The following is a 19,020-nucleotide window of genomic DNA, read 5'->3' on the forward strand; positions in this document are numbered from 1 at the left end:
AGAGTTATACGCAATTAGACACATCCGGGTTACAGAAATAATGATTCTTGAGACAATCCAAATATTCATTTGAACGGCTGCTCGTGCTCTGTATTTCACGAGTTCAAGCGGCAAAGTATCTTCCGCAATCTATGCGTCTTCTTTTCTTCTTATTCTGTTCTCGTCTCTTCTGAAGCCACGGGAGGGAAACTACATGGATCAAATGAGATTGGTGAGTTGTGTGATGATTTTTTGGCGAAAGTTGTGAACCTCTTCTGATATATTATGGCCATCCTTTCTTCTTTTTCTACTTTTTCTTCTGTTGTTACATTGTTGATTTTAGTGAATGATTATAATAACAAATTGATTGATTGAATGATTGATATATGTGAGAATCGGTCTGTTATTATTCAAATTTATATTATTTCATTACTGAGCTTAATTTATAATGGTCTATGTCTTTGTTTAGCCACGCGAAAAGGGCCGAATGAGATTTCACCGACTCCAAAACGTGCAGATTGCCTTGGATTTTCTAAAAAAGCGAAAGGTACGTTTTCATGCTTACAGATTGTTCAGAATAACGATAGTAATTATATTTTTGTTGCACAACGAGGGTTGTAAATGGAGATAGCCACTCTAATTCCTTTTAAATAAATATGGCATGTAAATGTGCTCATGAAACTGAAAGGTGTGAAGTCTTATCTTACGCTGTCAACACTGCCGATGTATTTGCTTGATTCTTTCGTAAACACTTAACACGTCAGATTAGGTTTAAACTAACTTAGTTTGGCCAACATCATCTATTGAATGGATTGTAATGTTGCTATGCACTTTGTTCACCTCGTTTAATACTTTGATTGTAGTGGTTAAACAAGGGAATACAATAAAATTATAATAATCAATGAAAAATATCAGGGTCATTGCTCATAATTACCGCATAAAGTATCTTAGTCGGCACAGTCGCACCTTACTCTCTACGTTCTACAATCTTGGCATAATTTCTCAGGTTTGATGGGTCTTATCTCTGTGTATTTGTTTAACGCGTATTTTCTGCCTTTAGTTGAAGCTTGTGAACATCAGAAACGATGACATCACAGATGGTAATCCAAAGCTCACTCTGGGTTTGATTTGGTCCATCATCCTCCATTTCCAGGTGATTGCCTACGCTAATTGTGAACTGTAGAAACATACCTTAACTCCATGTAGATTTTTTGTTTATGTCTTGTTAATTCAGATCGAGGACATAGCCGTTGAAGGTGGAGAAGATGTGTCCGCCAAGCAGGCGCTCTTGCTCTGGGCACAACGAAATATGGAAGGTTACGACATCAAAATGACTAATTTCACATCCTGCTGGAGAGATGGCAAAGCCTTCAATGCTATCATACATAGAAATCGGTAAGTGTGATATTCCTATATTAGAACTCGCCTACTTCAACGCTGATTTTTACTACCCTTTCATTGTGGTTTTTCCTCTCTCAAGATTTTAATCATCCGCTTGAAACTTGATAGAATCAGGTGATATGTATGATAACAATGCGTGCTTATTACAGTCCGGAACTTGTGGATATGGACAAAGTTCGTAAATCGGACAATCGAACCAACCTGGAAGACGCGTTCTCCATTGCGGAAAAAGAGCTTGGCGTAACCCGCCTGCTTGATCCAGAGGGTAAAAAACTTTTTTGTGCGAACCCATGTTTTGTTACCATGTGATAAGTTGTTGAACACGTATTTCATTACATTATCTTATGAATAAAACTCTCAGTAGAAGTCCATTCTTGGTAATGTTTATGCAATGTGCTTGCCGGCTTTTGACCACTACTTGCCCTTTTGTGTGTTCCTAGAATGTAGGGTCTGCGGTTGATTCACGTTCCAATGGCCATTGTATGGTCAACGGAACGTCACAATGCTTGATGCGGTTCATAGAATTTCCTCATTTCAGATGTTGATGTTGAGAAACCCGACGAGCGTTCATTGATTACGTACGTGTCGTCGGTGTACGACGCCTTCCCGAAAGTTCCGCCTTTCCCGATATCGATTACAGTTGAGGTAATGGTAGCATTTGATTCACATACGGTCAATTGAATTTTTCGTGAAACTTGCTGACCGGCCATTTGTTAGTCCATGTGCTAATTGTGGTACAACAAATGGTTGAGAGATTAGTAATCGTTTGCATTGTAATGACTTACGAATGCTGACTGCTGAGTCATATTTGAAGCGAATATGATGAGTGAAATAAATCGGAATAATTCGGGTTTATATGAATATGAACCTATTATTTAATTGTATATTGAAGTTCTGTGCCCCTAAAATTCTATTCAAATACGCCAAGTAGGATTAAATTTGTGTGGTCTTACTTCATCTATCCGTGAAATTTTGCACCCGTCAACTAATCGCATATGGCTTCAATGAATTAGGAATGAATTGAATGAAATGATACGGACAACTGCTGATAACTCCATCCCATATGATCATAGTTCATAATCTCCACTCGTAAGTTATTAAAGCCATCCATGCCAGCTGGCCAGGCGCAGACTGCTAATTTCCCCATTTGGATTTTTGAGCCCAGTCCAGGCTAATGATGCAATGCAAAATCGTTGAATTAATAATCTATTTAAAAAATATCCATTTCGGTTAGGATGTCTGTATGCCTCAGAGATGCTCTCTCAACTCACAAGTTACTAAAATGTATGTAAACCAAATGCATATGAAATGACAAATTTCAACATACTGTGATGCTGCAATTCATGAATATTCCGCGCCGTCGAATCGTTGTACTAGTATTTTTCAAAATAATTCTGATTGCGGTTACTAACAACTATATACGCTGGATGCGGGTGAAAAATGTCAATATTTGGATTTTTGCGGATACTACGATGTTTGGAATATCTGTGTGCCTCATGGATGCGGTGTCATCTTTGAATCTATACCTAACCTAAACTAATCTATACCTCATAATTGCCTCTCTAACTTAGGAATGGCAGTACTCGTGGGAGGAATACCGCATCCTGGTCACATCCATCATGCAATGGATACAGAAGCAAATCGTGATACTGCGCAAACGCGACGACATTCCCTGCACGACCTTGAGCGACGCCAAAGATCTCATCCGCGAAATCAAGCGATTCCAAGAAGAGCCGCTGAAGGAGAAGGAGAAAGACAAAGACAACGTCCGTCCGAAATTCGACGCGCTCAAGAGCATGACGGAGCAGTCTCTGGGCAGGTTCGAAGTCCAGGAGGGTTACGAACCGGAGAAGGTGGAAGCCGCTTGGGCCGAGCTGATGGCGGCTAATGACGAGAGGGAGGCGGCTTTGTCTGCGGAGTATAGGAGGTGAGTAACTGTATTGAGTATGTCGGGCATGGGCCGTTATAGTAGGTAAATTCTAAATTCAGTTTTACCGCATGGGGTCGAATTGATTGACGTTACGACTATCTTGTACGTAATTAACGCCGTTATAATGCGGAATTAGTCCTTTTGGACCACTTGCTGAGACTGTGTAATTGCCTATGTAACCAAGTAACGGCTTCACGCCAATTAAAGCAACTCACGTTGTAGACAAGGTGTCATCGCCAGGTTTGCGAACAGGATGTTCTTTATGCCCTGGTCATCTGTATGCATGAAAGCATCACAGCCGATTAAACGTATTTTTGAATTCACATATTGAAAAAGGTTTATCGGTTTTACATAATCTCACTTTGTGTAGGCACCGTCCCTTTCTACTTTTGATCCTGCTGCAGTTTAACCGAAATAACCCTCTTCAAATTCGAAGTAGTTTTGGTTTGTCTGTCGGAGTGAACGGTGAATTTGAGTGCGGTCAATCAACACTTCATCTCGTGACCAACCGAATGTATTTCGTATCTGTAGACTCGAAAGACTTCATAATCTGGTGCTGAACATCAACAGGAAAGCCGCCGTTTGCAGGAAAAATCTAGAAAAAGCGGAAAAGCTAATCAAAACCGTAAGTAACTAACGTCGGCTATTTCCAGAGATGGTCAAAGTGGTCAGCATTGCTACTCAATTACAAATAAAAGTAGAGATTAACATGGGAATACACTTCATAAGTAGAAAAGGCAAGGCCGAAAGAGTACTTGAAGAGTTTCAAAATGTAGATACTAATATGTAGTATTATATGGGAAGTCGGCTACTTTCTAAATTGCCGGATGCCCGATGAATATTCGCGAGTAACGTGAAATCACTAATGACGCTACGAATAGCTGCTATTTTCGAAAGCGTACCAAGCCACCCCGATGATGCAATATGACAATTTCACGGGTAAAGTGATGGGAACTATTTTCTACTTAACAAAATCAAAAGTAATTAATTTTGATTCAAAGCTTCCGAGTAGAATTTGAAATTGTCTAGAAACAGTAGTTATTGAGCACGTATCGAAAATAGGCGAAATATATTGAGTGCTTTAAAAGGTAGGAGTGCCGCGTTGATGCCTATCTGCCAGAGTATTCCTATTGACAATTCGCGTTGCAGATTGAAACAGAGGGTGACGACTCAGAGGAAATCAGAAAAGAAGTCGACGCTTGCCTGGGCCCGAGCGAGGGTGACATCAAAGAAATGTTTGTCGACGTTCAAACTCTGAAAGACGAGGATTACCACCAAGCCGAGGACATGTACAAAACGTATGCATTTACCGTGCCACTCGTTTCGTACCCAATTACAGACTTAAACAACAAGTAATTCTAGTTGTTTAATAAGACTGAAAGTTCGGTAATCTAATTACCTCATTCTAATATAATTTTTGAAATGACTCTATGTTCTAATTTTAATTCTAATCTGATTTGTGGTTGTCCTGAAAATACAAAAAGAGAATTGTGTAGTGCTAAACCATCAAGTTTATTGTGCAGACATTTGTCATTCTCATGGTTATGATGATGGACTTTTAATATGAACCGAATTTGATTCGTATTGTGTTTGTTTCTACTTGTAATTTTATTTCCGTGTTTTGCAAATTACCTAATTCTAGTTCTACTAATCTAATTTGAAAAATCTGAAAATTTTCTAGTTTGCTACCTTCACGCTATTAGTGATTGCGATTCGCGTACAGGGTGTTCCTACTGCACGAAAAATGGGTGGCGCTGAATTCTTCGTACAAACTTGCGCTGAAGAACGCTCCCAGCGTGAGGGAAGCGATCCTGCTCAAGCTCCGTCCCAAGCTGGAAGACACGCAAGACTACAAATCGCTGCGAGTAGCGTTGAAATGGGTCGCCGATAAAACCGTGAGTTGACACTCTTCGAAAAGGCTATAGCCTACACCGGTTGATGACGTCTGGGAAATCTTTCAATTTCAGGACGAGGCCCAATCCTTCCCGCTTGGCAGTGACTTACCTCAAGCCGAGAAGCAGCTAAAGAAATTCAACGACATTGGCGAAGAAGTAGAAGACTTCCAGTCGGAATTGGATAAGTGCGCTAAAGCAAAGGTGAAAATTGAACAAGATATTGATATTTTCGGTTGACACTCGTCAGGGGTAATCGTCAGCAACTAGCAGAAAGTTGAAAGGAACTTTGTATACGAACAGTCTTATCACAAAACACGATGTCACAGGCACGAAAAGTTGAATAATAATCGAAGCGAACAGATGACTCAAGTCTCGATTATGCAGATTTTTATGCTTGCGACGTCATATTTTGCGATGCAGATGTTGATATACAAAGCTATTCATATTGAAATGAACGCGAATATCTTCGACTGACGCTGGTCAGGGGTAATCGTCAGCAACTGCAGTAAAGGATTGAAAATAATTTAGATATCAATAGTCCCATCACCAACTTTGACGTCACAGGCTTAACAATTCGAATAATTGGGCTCAAGTAGTCTGTTACAGTTATTGGTTCCAACTTCTGACATCGATCAGACTCCGCTTCGAACTACACCCTGGATCTGGTGGCGATGTATTGACATCATCCTGCGTTTGCTATATTTAGGCAAAATACTGATGATTACATTTCAAAATACCTAGATTTTAACTCGAAAGTCGCAATATTGTTGTTATTGTTAAATAAACAAACAAACAAAACCGCAATCACAGTGAACAGCAGCGAATCTGTAGTTGGAACAGAGAAATGTTGACTCTACTCCACCAGAGATTTAGTGGTATAATATTCCATGTAAAAAATTATTCTGCCAATCCGCTGTATTTGACTTATTAACTTCACTCGTGATTGAATTTATAATAACACCCATCTTCAGGCCCGCTATGAAGACAACGCAAACGACCACAAGAAATACACCGCTGAATTGGAGCTCCTTGAAAACAACTACAGCAACCTCCAGGTAACTAGGCATTTTACGCATGCCAAGATTACCCATCCACTCAATTCCTATCATTTCCTCAGATGACCGTAAACAAGAAAGAGCATGATATAGTTAGCCTCCTGAAATTCTTCCGGGAAGCCAACGAACATCTCACCTGGATGAACAAGGTCGACAAGGAGGAAACGAACCGGGACTTGGCACCGTACGCATCAGACGTGACTCCTTTGAAAAATCAAAGCAAGGTCAGTCCGGTTGATTCGTGTCTTATCTGTAGTGGGCACTGAGCGATAACACAACAAATGCCCTGAATACTTCCTTTTGACCTAAATTTTATCTTACTCGCGATCTTCAGTTATGATGGGGATGTGGTATATTTTGGGGATGGATGATTAGTGTTTTACTGTCTTTTTGTTATGTGTGGCCACTATCAGCTAGAATTATCATTGAGTCATCTGTGTTGGTAGTGGCTGCAAAATTTTCCAATGAATCAGTATTTTTGTTGCGGTAAAATAGGTTTATGCATACAACAGCAGCTACGATACGGAAGGTCTACCAAATTCAATTTAATCCTGTATACTAAAATTAGCAATAATTTTGTTTGATGACTGGGGTGATTATTGTATTGATGTTAAATAATATCCCTTCCCACATATCTGTTTTGTCTAATTTTAATACTTTCGTCCTGATTTTTCGAGTGTTATTGACTCACTAGCCGAATTTGGGTCGCACCCTTAGTAAGTATTAATAATAGCTGGTAAATTTCATCCGTGGTCATCAGTAGCTTTTCATTTCGTGCAGAGGTTGAAAGAAGACCTGTCGGCCAAGGAATCTCCGTACTCTGCCACCGTGAACGACGGTGAGCAACTTGTAAAAGACGAGCATCCTGCCAAAAATTCCGTCCAAACGTGCTTGGCCGCTTTGAGAAATCAACGCGAGTGGGTCGAAGGCTTGGAAGCGTGTCTGGAACAACACGTTGATATTTTCGGCGCGTATAACCAGGTATGCTATGAAGAGGGGTTGAAAAGCGTGGCAAGCGATGCGAGACATACAACATGTTATATTACATGGTGAACGCAAATCGTGATTTTAGCGAAGTTGGGTTTTGCGGGAATGGCAAATATTTATGGGAACTATAATGTAATTACAATACTTGTTGTTACATTGTAGCGCGGCGGGGCTTATTTTTTATGGGATGAAATCATAATAAAACACGGTGATAATGACGATAATGATGATGATTTGTGAACAACTAAGGAAACCAAAAGAGTGTAAAATTTGGTTTGGAAAAATACGTACCTGTGTGTCAAATGAATGTTAAATTCAATGATGTTTTCTGATACATGTTTCATGATACAATTGAAGTCGAATAAGTAAAATAAAGTGATATAGGAGATATATATATATTTCACTATATAAGCCTAATTGGCACGACGCAATTATGGAATGAACTCGCGCTGCTAATTTATAATGACCAATAGCAATCTCGAGAGGTCCAATTTCTAATATGTATTCCATTGTAATGGCAGACTGGAGTATTTGATTCTATCCAACTAATACTACCTCTGTTCGTGGATTGGATATCGTTAATTGCACCACTCGTTTCAGTTCCACCAAGACTGCGCAAACGCAGAAAAGACTCTGCAAAATCACGAGTCTGATTTGAAGGAGAAAATGCAAGAAATCAATCAGGAAGTTTCCCCGGATAGGACCGAGTATCTATTCAAAGAAATCTATGTAAGCTACTTTAGCCAACTTTAAAAACTGTTGAAATAGGGTGAGTTTTTATTAGCTGTCACGATTTAAGCAGATTCGTCTCGATATCTTCTTATGTACCACGATTTTATGATACCGGTGTTGTTGTTCATCGAGTTTCTGTCTTCTTCATTTGATATATAGTTATTTGAACTGCATATTCGTCACTGGTGAGTGGTGTTGTTATATTGAGACTGACCGTTTTAACGTTGTTCCTTTATGTCCGTCATCAGAGAGAAATCACGGTAAGTCTGCCTGCTGTGTCGATCGTGCCGATGCTTGTCTTATTATTTTCTCAATCCCCTTGTAATTTGTAGTTTCATCAAGGCTATTAGGTCTACGAGTAGCTGTCATAGTATCCATTCATACTTCATTAGGTTGTTCTTGTTCAGATTATTCATTAGCTTTCGCCGTATTTTATGCTATTTGAACGACGCCTTCTCGTGCGCGATTTAGTGAATACGATATTGGCATATCCCCGCCTTTTACTTTTCAGAGCGTAGTAATGCTCTTTACAGCTGCAACACGCTTTCGCGTAGTTTAACCGTATTAGATTGTAGATTAGGTCGTACGTGGTCCAGTGACGTCTTGTCTTGTTAAAGGGCAGGGATGCCGTGTGTTATCCCGCAATTTAGACTTAATTCTTGCTGCGTGGCGTGTATTCCAGATTGTGCACACATTGAAAAGTTTGCAATATTTTCAAAAGCGATTGTCTAGGGTTTGATACTGTTTAAAATTCACCTAGTTTTTGCAAACTGATGACTTGCACTTTCATAATTCCCTTGTCTACTACTTCGCCTAATCGCTTTAATATTGATTTTGGATGCATTGGCGGCAATTTTGTTCTTGATCTTATAATCCATATGTCAAATTTTAACACTACAGACGACAGTACGTTGCAGTATGTGGGATTTAAATCTTTACTCTTTGTGATCAGCAAATAAAGGGCGAACTTGAAGCTTTCAAGCCTACTGTCGACGATTTGATGGCGAGAAGCACTAACATTCCATGCGTCGAAGGTCGCCCGTTGCCTGTCCAGAGAGATGACGAAACCGTGCAGGCGCTATGCAGTTATAAGCAGACAGAGGTGAGCAATGCGCAATGTTGTATGCAACTGTTAAAGATTTCGTACAATTGCGGTATTTAGTTGTATTAAGGTTAAGCAAGCGTTTTCATATTTTGTGTCGAATTACGATTTTGTACAATTGCGGTATTTGGTTGTATTAAGGTTAAGCAAGCGTTTTCATATTTTGTGTCGAATTGACATGTGCAATGCCCTACCTAGCACAGGCTACTAGTTACTTGACCCAGTGTGTCGCGCATAAAGCCATAACAGCACAATATCACACCTATCAAAGAAATACATGGAGTTCTTGCCATATTATGTGTACGAAATAGCACTGCATGAAGTAATATCCAATATCAATGCAGATGCATTGACAAATAGTATAATATCTCTTACGATTTTTACATTCCAAACTTTATTTATTCATAACTTTCTACCCTTTATAAACGTCTTTATTCTTGTGACATCGAATTTACCTTCTCGTTCAGCTGGCAATAGCTAAAGGCGAAGAATGCAGACTGATGCACAAGCCCAAGCCCACGGTATGGACCGTGGTGAATTCGGTCGACCAAAAAGGCGACGCACCATCGGTGCTGTTCAATATCCCGCCGCCGAGCCCGAAATCCATCGATAGGGCCGAGGCGTTGCAGAGGGATTACGCCGATCTGGTCGATTTATGGAAAGATAATCACGACCAGGCCAAGCTCATTATATACATCATCACACTGCAGAAGAGAATAAACGCGGTCATGTCGTGGAACATCGAATCCGTGAGTACAGAGGGTTGAAAGCTTGTGATGTGTTATATGCATTGGTAATAGAGTAGGTGTTGAAGTAGTTATCATTGGTACTAAAGAAGAAGTACTCGAACAAATATATACTTGACTAGAAGTAGAAGTAGTGATTGCTAAGGAAGTAAAAAAGTAAGTATTGAAGGCCTAGTTTTGCCTACAAAACTGAAAACTCGAGTAGACGTGGTCAAAGCAGACATCATTTGTGCTGAAGTAGAAGTGTGACGTAAATTTTTACTCAAGTACAAAAAACAAGTAGTGATTTCCAAGTAAGTAAAAATGTGAGTATTCTGGGCCTAGTTTTGCGTGGAAATCTGAAAACTGTAATGTAGAAGTAGTCAACGTGGTCAAAGTAGTCATTGACGTTCGAGTAGAAGTAGAAGTAACATGAATTCTACTCAGTCGGTCTACAAGTAGAAGCAGTCATTTCCTAATAAGTAGCAAGTAAGTATCTTAGACTTGTGCCTGAAAACTGAAGTAAAAATAGTCAAAAATTATTTTCACTCCAAGTCCTGCGGGTGCAAGAAAAATCTACTTGAGTGCTTCGAAAAGTAGAAATACTTTGTTAGTGACCGCTTCTGATTGTTATAATGTGTTGACAGTACCGGCTTATGTCACCCGCCGAGCGGAACAACGCGTTGAAAGAATTGAAAGACGGCCTGCGGTCTGTTGAAGAAATTCAAACGGACGATCCCAACCTGACAGTGAGAAAGGCAGCGCTCCGTAGCGACGTAGACAAGTGTATCAAACATGCTGATCATCTGGCGAAACAACTGGATAAAGGTAGGTTCTCATTGACTAGCAGCGAGCAATTTGTTTATTATTGCGTTGTGTTATTGTGTTGCGTTATTGCGTTGTGTTATTGCGTTGTGTACTGTCAGGTGATCAAGACGAGGAAAAATGTAGAACCTACATTTCTCGGTTAAACGTCATCTTGCGAAGACTGAATACTATTGACGGCGTTGTCACCGTGCGTGTGAAGACGGCCCTGCCCAGGGAAGTCTCCAGCGTGCAACATGTTATCAATGATCATGAGGTAGGCATTTCGTGTCGCATGGTGTATCAAGAGTTATGAGCAATTAAGAAAAGGGCGGTAAAGGACTTGGGATATACCAATTCCCACAAACATTATTACAAGTATTGTGATAGTGATAGAAAGTGTTTTTTTTCGGGCTATACTGTAATCTGTGAAAGACAGATCCCGGAGATGTAAGACCAGAATTTCCTAGACCTGTTTTTGGTACCCATATTCGGCATTTGAGCATGCGGCGTTATAACTACAATTAGAATCCTAACGCTATCATTGACCCAAATGCACCCATAAACCTAACTGTAATCCACGTTCTCGTGTCGCATTCCAAAATGTCGCATGCACATAATATGTCCACTGACCATGGAAATGAAGGGTCTTGCTGTCGGCACAACTGAATCTAACTTTCATTTACGACCACCGTACTGATATTCAAGCGGGCTAATGTCTCCGTACACAAGAGCCACTCTATGCCAGTGTTGGGATGACTCGAGTCATGACTTGACTCGAATCAGACTTGAGTCACCTTTTTCGTATGACTTGACTTGACTCGAGTCACTTTGCTAAAATGACTTGACTTGACTTGACTCGGCGTATCAGAAATGCGATTTGACTCGTGACTCGGAGCAAAATTCACGAGTCAATTTCAAGTCATCAAGTAATCGGTGTCGATAAAAATCACTGTATCTTGCATATGTTCGGATTGTTCACGAAACGCTGGTGTAACCCTTGAAAGCGACCAATCATTCAATGATCGAGCGTTTCACAGAGCCTCGATTGTTCTCTCATAAATAAATTGATCGCAAACGAAGTGATCGAAGCTTACAGTTACGTTGTCGTAAACTCTAGTAGTAAAGTCATAAAATAGAAAAATGTCTATGTCTATTCTCTGTTCTTACCTTTACCGAACCTCTTGTTTTATTGAAATTGAATTCGAATATAGTGTATATTGTCCTCAACCATTATCGCAAGCTTGAATTTTATCATATCTATGTGTAAATGAGTGATGTATTGCATCTTATCAATTCGTTTCGCTATTCTCTATTGTGGCTGGTAACTATATAAACTAAGGCTATGCAATTACTTACGTAGATTAACAGTTCTACGTGTATGTGAGCGATACAGCGCCTTCTTGTCGGTATATTTCACTCTATATTCGTTCATTGGTTCGGAATCAATGATCACTCAATCCGTATTTCAGACAGCTAGCAAATTGCAATGACGTAATCATGCCTCATACTTCGAAAAGGCAACTTGACTTGAAATGTGACTTGACTCGTGACTTGACTTGACTTGACTCGACTTGACTCGAGCCACCTCCAAAAATCGAGTGACTTGACTTGACTCGAGTCACCTTTGAAAATCGATTGACTTGACTTGACTCGAGTCAAAATGTGCAATGACTCGGAATGACTCGTGACTCGAAGGTAGTGACTTGATCCCAACACTGCTCTATGCTATTTTATCATTTGCGTCGTCCGAATTATTGGTGATTTGATCTCCGTAGAGCGCCGTGGTCGAGCTGAAAACCATCGAGCCGCAGTACGCTGAGACTCGTGACGGCTCGAAAATGATTTTGGAAGATAAGGATTGCACGGCACCTTCTAAGGACGAACTCGGTCAGCAGCTCGAAACCGTTGAAAAGAAATGGGACCGGACCTTGAGCGTTTCCACGCTTTATTTCGATAAGTATGTTGAGATTGTTGAAAATGTTTAGTTTGTGAGTTTGTGTTATTCTCTTTCAAGTTAACTTGTATGCTTGTGTTGTCAACAATGACAAAAAACTTTTGTTGAATTTCGCAGGTTGAAGGTGGTTTACTTGGTTTTGCAATCCACGAGAGCGGCAGAAGACGTACTGTCATATGTCGAATCGAAAATCGAGGAGAACAAGGATATTCCAGACGATTCTGAAAGTTTGAAGAAACAGCAAGCCGTATTCCAGGTATTGCGGAAAATCTTTGGTGTCATGGTGCTAAATTGCACAGCAGTGCTATGTATCAATTTGAAACTCTATTGATTACACAATATTGTACCAACTGTGTCATATTAGCAATTGAATTAGGTTGTGACACTACTACGACCTGTAAAAACAGTCTATAAAATGAGAATTCTAGGCATATGCGTCTCCCAGCACTGTACTGCTGTAGTACGGTGATGCGATCATGATATTGCAAAGCTTGATATACTGCCTTTGTTTCATGTTTCTCTTGTAATACAGAATTACTGCGCTCAGACCAATGTAAGTATCGTACTGAGATAACGTGCGAACACCATCATATCATTTCATAGGGTGTGACTATTTTAGTGATTGTGAATGGTGCTTATGGTTCTGTTATAAATAACCGGTGTCATGAATTTCACATTGCATTCGTCATCTATACTTTAGCCATAAACCATACCCCTTTTTTGTAATGAATTATTCAGATGTGACAATGTTATGATATAGTGATTGTTTTCTTCATATTATATCCTATGATCATTTCAAAGTGCTATGGATAATTGATAATGCTCATTATGATTGCCTGCATTATGCAATAAGCCGTCTTACATATTAGGTTGGATTTTGTCCTATCTCAACCATAGAGTAAATGCAAGCCATTGACGTATAACCTCATTTATCCAACAGTTTTCTTTTCAAGTACAAAAGAGCCATGATTTGAAAAAATAAGTTTAATATATTCCTCAGATTTGTTATTATATCGACACAGCATTGATAGCAATCCTCCAGTCCAAAACTTGAGAAATATGTTTATGTGTCATATCTCATGCATTAATACTAGTAGAATTTGAAAAGAAACATTCTAATAAAAGCTTAGATGTCTCTGCAACTGATAACATCGCTAATAAATATGAACAGCGATAGAAATCCGGGGGTATTCCAAGTTTATGGTTGTACTGATATGGTATGGCTATACAGATGCTCAAAATCCTGACACAGGTGTCACAGTACTCTTAAAAATCAATATTAGCATGGATCTGTTTGAAACATGAACATATAACTCATCGAATGCCGCATCTAAACCCCGACTCCTCTCCGACAATTGGTGGCATGTTCACTAAAACCACCGTTTGCTGTCATAAAAATGATTTGCGTCAACTAGGGCCTGCGAGACACGCTGGAAGAAAAGGAACCCGTGGTCACCAGCTTGCAAAGGGACGCGGCACAAGCAAAAGAATTGGGTGCAAGGGTGGTTAAAGTGGCTGATACTCCAGAATCTCCGGTTACCGAAGATGTGGACGCTGCCAAATACACGGATGATGTCCAATCGATCGTGGAAAGATGGCAGCTCAGCAAATCAGCTGTGGACGAGAGGTAAAGGCTGATTTTAGAGTTCGAATAGATAGAGTGAAAAAAGCCTCTTTAGGAAGTTGATTAATAAAAACTTAGGCCAGCAACTTCACAACTCCCAGAAAAGGCAAACAGCTCCCGGGCCCCAAACTATTGGTGCAGACATATTCATTGATATTCTATTTGGAATTTTGTGTGATCTAAGTTTCTACATGATAGGGCCAATGGGGCAACATAACTGCACAATAAGAAAGAATTCAATAACCTCGGTACCATCTATGGTTGATCAAGTCAAATATTTAGTGTTTTAAATCAACTTACTGTCAGTCTTGTGTACGGTACCTGTTGTTAGTAAAGTCTAACATCTCAAAGTATATGTTGTATGCATCCGATCAAGTAAAATACTTGAACACTCGGCAATAAAAATGCTTTACAATGATAAGAAATGGATGAAAATGGATGAAACTCACAACTGTACAATGTACATGTAGACAATTATATCACCATGCTTACTGTCCAAAAATATTTTCCAGACTCGCGAAATTCAATGAGCTGTTGCCCAGAGCGGAACAAAGTAAGTCATAATTTTCTTTTTACAAGAATAACTCGATACTTACTGACTCCTTTTGCAGGCGAGGCCGAAGAACAACGGGCCCAATCACTTATCGACCGTCTCAAGAAGTTTCTGGAAACACTGGAGGGTATTGAGTCAAGCCAGCACGCTCAAATGGCCGTTTGGCTACGCAGGTCCGTCCCGGCTTTGGAGCAAGCCAAGGAGAGTCAGTCTGTGAGTGCTAATATAAGGTACGCTGTTCGATACGTTGAAGCTGACATTTTCTCTATTCAGGACGTCGTGAAACGCGTCAACAGTCTCAAGCCGGAGTATGACTCCCTACAATCCGTGGTTGTTAATTTTCTCAACGATGAAGCCACCGGTGCCGCGCCCAACTTGGGATCACTGCGCGACACATTGCATGAAGTGCAACAGAAATGGACTGATTTATGGCTTATCACGCACGTGTACCTCGAAAAGTATGCCCGAGATTACGGGTTGCCGAAACTTTCTCGGATTACAATTTATTTATGCGTTTAGGATCACGGGATTGGTGTACACGCAAACCGCGCTTAACGAATGCGAGAAGACGGTGAACGAGTATGAAAAAATCATCGCGGACCGGTCGCATCCTACTTCGGATGTCGACACTTTGAGAATTCGAAATGAAGTGTTTCAGGTGGGACTGATTTTCACCCAGAATCTAATGGTTTTCTTTTGAAATTTGCAAATGTCAAATCAGTATCAGTAAGAAAAACATTTATCATTCACTGTTAATGTAGGGTTACCATAATTTGGAAATCTAAAAGAGCTTCTTGGAGGTACAGAACTTCAATATACAATTAAATAGTATATTCATATTGAAATGAACCCGAATATTTTCGGCTGACACTCGTCAGGGGTAATCGTCAGCAACTAGTAGAGAATTGGAAAGAACATTGTATATCAACAATCGTATCACAAAATATGACGTCACCAGCATGAAATTTCGAATGAGAGAGCGTTCAATGTACTATTTTTAGGTGATACACGAACTCCTTTTGTTGACAGAGTTTTGGTTGGTGTATTTTGATAAAAGTTGATTCCAAGGCACACAAATGGAATTGTGAACGGCCTCGACCTACGATTCGAAATCGGTCGTCTCGATAATTATTCGCACAAATCGATTTGTGCGAATAATTATCGAGACGACCGATTTCGAATCGTAGGTCGAGGCCGTTCACAATTCCATTTGTGTGCCTTGGAATCAACTTTTATCAAAATACACCAACCAAAACTCTGTCAACAAAAGGAGTTCGTGTATCACCTAAAAATAGTACATTGAACGCTCTCTCATTCGAAATTTCATGCTGGTGACGTCATATTTTGTGATACGATTGTTGATATACAATGTTCTTTCCAATTCTCTACTAGTTGCTGACGATTACCCCTGACGAGTGTCAGCCGAAAATATTCGGGTTCATTTCAATATGAATATACTATTTAATTGGAAATCTAAAAAGAGGACACTTTCTCAAAATTTTCAGACTTGCGAAACCGGAGGAGAATTCTCAAAAATTGGTAAATTTTACCCCCTCAGTGGTCGGTTGACTAAAGAAAGTAAAAAAGTAAAAAATAGGTCAACTTTCTGCTCAGTGCTCCCGAAATACCCGCCAGAGCGTCACTTTGGTGCTGATATACGGCATCTCAGTCGGATTTTGCTATGTATATGACCAAAATTCTCAAAAGAGGACAAAATCTCAAAAAATCGGATATAAGGGCTTCCTCCGAGGACACTTTCAAAAAAGTCAAAAAAGAGGACAAATCCTCTTAAAAGAGGACGTATGGTAACCCTATGTTAATGCAAACACTGAGTACTCGTACAGATAGCGACTGTGTAATAATGCTTAGCAGCCCCTCAGTCGTTACAAAATCTGTACCAGATTCTCATAGATGTGATTTATCCGTCTATCTAAATGTATAATTTAAAAAATTCCTGTCGACATATTACGGGTGTCATTGCATTATTCCTTTTAGGATTCATTGCTGTCTGGTTTATAATAATCTTGGATTTTATTGCGAACCATTGTAAAACCTGCAGTTATCCGTGTTGAAGCTTTTTGTGAATTTACTGACTTGGTGCACTTCATACCGGATGCTACTATTCCTCAATAATCCCTGGGCAAACTGTTTCTCTCTTTAATTTGGTGACGTAAACTTTTTCGTTCCAACAGAGACTCGTCGGAGACATTCCTGTGCATGACGGGAATTTCGACTCGCTGGCCAAAAACTTGAATTCGACTTGCAACGTCGCCGGGCAACTTCCCAAGGAACTGGGCGAGAAATGCAATTCGGATCTGGACGTGTACGCACAAGAGATTGAAGAATTGCAAAAGCGTTGGGACGACGTCAAGGCCAAACTGAACCAACTTGCCATAGATGTTGCCGCGCAACTGCCGTTGTTGGAAAAAGGTGATTACATTTACATTCATAGTTCTAAATTAACGGTGGAGCGTCAGGCTTCTGTGGCTGTGGGTTCAATCCCCGGGCGGTAAGATCGAAGACCAAATCAGTGAAACTGATATTACATTGCGCTCAGCATTTTCGGGTTAGCATCGAGGTGAGGTACAAGACTTAGAATGCCTTGTAAGGTTATTTCTGCACCTTCCTTGTTCACTGGCCACTGGAATGAATATGCACAAATCGTGTGTATGTGTATCATGAGTTCAAGTATATGCCGCAAAAACGCCAAAGGATAAAAATATAAAGCATTCTATTTCTTCTATTCTATCTTAACGGTCCTCAGACTTGAAAATCTAATTCACGATGAATTATTGACTCTAACCAGGGGTTCTTAGTCTATCATTGACCCCTAAATAAATGCAGCGTTTGCGTTGAATATTTCTGTCACCGTGAAATGGTGTGGCAATCAGCTACACACAACTTTGGAAATTCTGTTTCCACTACCAAATTAAGTAGCAATTGAGGTGAAGATGGTTCAAATGAGGTGGTTCATTGCTGAACACCGTTGAGCCGCACTATTCCAAACATGTAGGATATAAAGTCGACGCACATATCCAAATTCCATATTTGCGACAGTACCTTATACCTACTCCAATATTTTAGCGGCCGCCCAAGAAAAGGAATTATCCGACCTACTGGCTAGAGTCAAAGCAATGCTGTCAGGGCTTGAATCGCTCGCGCAAGCGCAGAGTGCTCGTATGCAAGTCGGCTTACCAGCTGAGTCAAAGGGCTTGGAAAAATGCCTTGAACAACAAAAGGTATGTTGTAGATAAAAATTGCATTAGTCAAATGCTGTAGCCCTCATCAAATTGATTTTTTATTCAGGACGTGCAAAATAAACTGGCCGGGCTCTCTTCTGAGTATTCTTCGCTGATGGATGACGTTAACAAGGCTTTAGCACAAGACGATTTAGTCGCACCCACTGCCGATGCGGTCAGAGACGAGTCGGAAAAATTGGCGCAAAAGTGGAACGAACTCAACGAATCCACCGCGTTGTTCTACGCCAAGTAATCTACCATTGTGAACGGTTTTGGGCTTGATTTAATGTAATTTTCTCCAGGATCAAAGTTCTGCGCGACCTGTCTGAACTTATGTCTGACGCTGTTAGCGTCGTGAACCGATACGAACAGACTTTGGACGCAAACGAACACTTCCCCGAGAACGATTTGATGGCGTTGAAAAAACAGCAGGCTGTGTTGAAGGTCGGTATTGGACATGACGGGATAGTTTCCACCGTTTTTGTGGTTTAATTACGCTCAATCCCATACGATAGCTTGCGACAGATGTCGTCAAATTAGTCATCGTTGGTAAAAGTTAAAAGTAGTAGCAGTGATTCGAAAAGCTTCTTGGAGGTACAAAACATTGAAATTATTACTTGAATAGTATTTTTTTAAAGAAATCTGTTCTGTGAAGAATTCCAGTCGTTACCTTACACATGGTATGAATAATTATCATTTGTACAACGAAAGATACTTTCCTGCATTCTCGGGTAGAAAGTGTCTGTCCTTACTAAGTTGTTTGCCAGGAATGGAGAAAGTTCGTTCAACAGCAGCAGTTATTGGCTGGCAACACATAACTTGTGCGTACGCGGCTGGTGACACACCGTGTAGCTTCATTCTGACAATGTTGTCCACATCACAATTTTTCATCATACGCTTCTTGATTTAAGAATCAAGTTCGGATATTGCGGTACGTTTAGCATAACACCATGTCAACCTATTTGTTTCATTTGACCGTTTATGATTCACAATGAAGCAGACAATGGGCCGTCTACAACGGTAGGCCTATAAAGTAG

At 40.2% G+C, this 19,020-nt stretch overlaps 1 protein-coding gene and 1 long non-coding RNA gene across 18 annotated transcripts in view; one reads left to right on the forward strand and one right to left on the reverse strand.

Moving 5' to 3' along the window:
• The window catches only part of LOC145448180 (uncharacterized), a 453,937-nt gene that overhangs the window by 343,482 nt on the left and 91,435 nt on the right, over positions 1 to 19,020 (reverse strand). The gene's annotated exons all lie outside the window — the stretch shown is intronic.
• Positions 1 to 19,020, forward strand: part of LOC145448158 (microtubule-actin cross-linking factor 1-like) — a 157,751-nt gene that overhangs the window by 40,791 nt on the left and 97,940 nt on the right. For 15 of the 17 annotated variants that reach the window (XM_080326497.1, XM_080326498.1, XM_080326499.1 and 12 more), the window contains 31 exons: positions 176 to 211; positions 449 to 526; positions 1,040 to 1,132; positions 1,214 to 1,374; positions 1,530 to 1,645; positions 1,919 to 2,025; positions 2,952 to 3,307; positions 3,842 to 3,935; positions 4,460 to 4,608; positions 5,034 to 5,205; positions 5,278 to 5,406; positions 6,177 to 6,260; positions 6,323 to 6,484; positions 7,041 to 7,241; positions 7,848 to 7,976; positions 8,932 to 9,081; positions 9,549 to 9,830; positions 10,454 to 10,634; positions 10,733 to 10,887; positions 12,389 to 12,570; positions 12,685 to 12,823; positions 13,100 to 13,120; positions 13,983 to 14,194; positions 14,704 to 14,744; positions 14,803 to 14,957; positions 15,018 to 15,202; positions 15,264 to 15,402; positions 16,937 to 17,174; positions 17,829 to 17,983; positions 18,051 to 18,232; positions 18,286 to 18,427. In XM_080326497.1, the coding sequence (XP_080182623.1) occupies positions 176 to 211; positions 449 to 526; positions 1,040 to 1,132; positions 1,214 to 1,374; positions 1,530 to 1,645; positions 1,919 to 2,025; positions 2,952 to 3,307; positions 3,842 to 3,935; positions 4,460 to 4,608; positions 5,034 to 5,205; positions 5,278 to 5,406; positions 6,177 to 6,260; positions 6,323 to 6,484; positions 7,041 to 7,241; positions 7,848 to 7,976; positions 8,932 to 9,081; positions 9,549 to 9,830; positions 10,454 to 10,634; positions 10,733 to 10,887; positions 12,389 to 12,570; positions 12,685 to 12,823; positions 13,100 to 13,120; positions 13,983 to 14,194; positions 14,704 to 14,744; positions 14,803 to 14,957; positions 15,018 to 15,202; positions 15,264 to 15,402; positions 16,937 to 17,174; positions 17,829 to 17,983; positions 18,051 to 18,232; positions 18,286 to 18,427 (4,626 nt within the window). The remainder of the gene's footprint in view (positions 1 to 175; positions 212 to 448; positions 527 to 1,039; positions 1,133 to 1,213; positions 1,375 to 1,529; positions 1,646 to 1,918; positions 2,026 to 2,951; positions 3,308 to 3,841; positions 3,936 to 4,459; positions 4,609 to 5,033; positions 5,206 to 5,277; positions 5,407 to 6,176; positions 6,261 to 6,322; positions 6,485 to 7,040; positions 7,242 to 7,847; positions 7,977 to 8,931; positions 9,082 to 9,548; positions 9,831 to 10,453; positions 10,635 to 10,732; positions 10,888 to 12,388; positions 12,571 to 12,684; positions 12,824 to 13,099; positions 13,121 to 13,982; positions 14,195 to 14,703; positions 14,745 to 14,802; positions 14,958 to 15,017; positions 15,203 to 15,263; positions 15,403 to 16,936; positions 17,175 to 17,828; positions 17,984 to 18,050; positions 18,233 to 18,285; positions 18,428 to 19,020) is intronic. The other 2 variants (XM_080326488.1, XM_080326490.1) reach the window with 2 other exon arrangements.

Source organism: Botryllus schlosseri, chromosome 10 (assembly GCF_051294905.1).
Source record: "Botryllus schlosseri isolate E-star chromosome 10, Bs_hap1, whole genome shotgun sequence".
NCBI classification, from domain to species: Eukaryota; Metazoa; Chordata; class Ascidiacea; order Stolidobranchia; family Styelidae; genus Botryllus; species Botryllus schlosseri.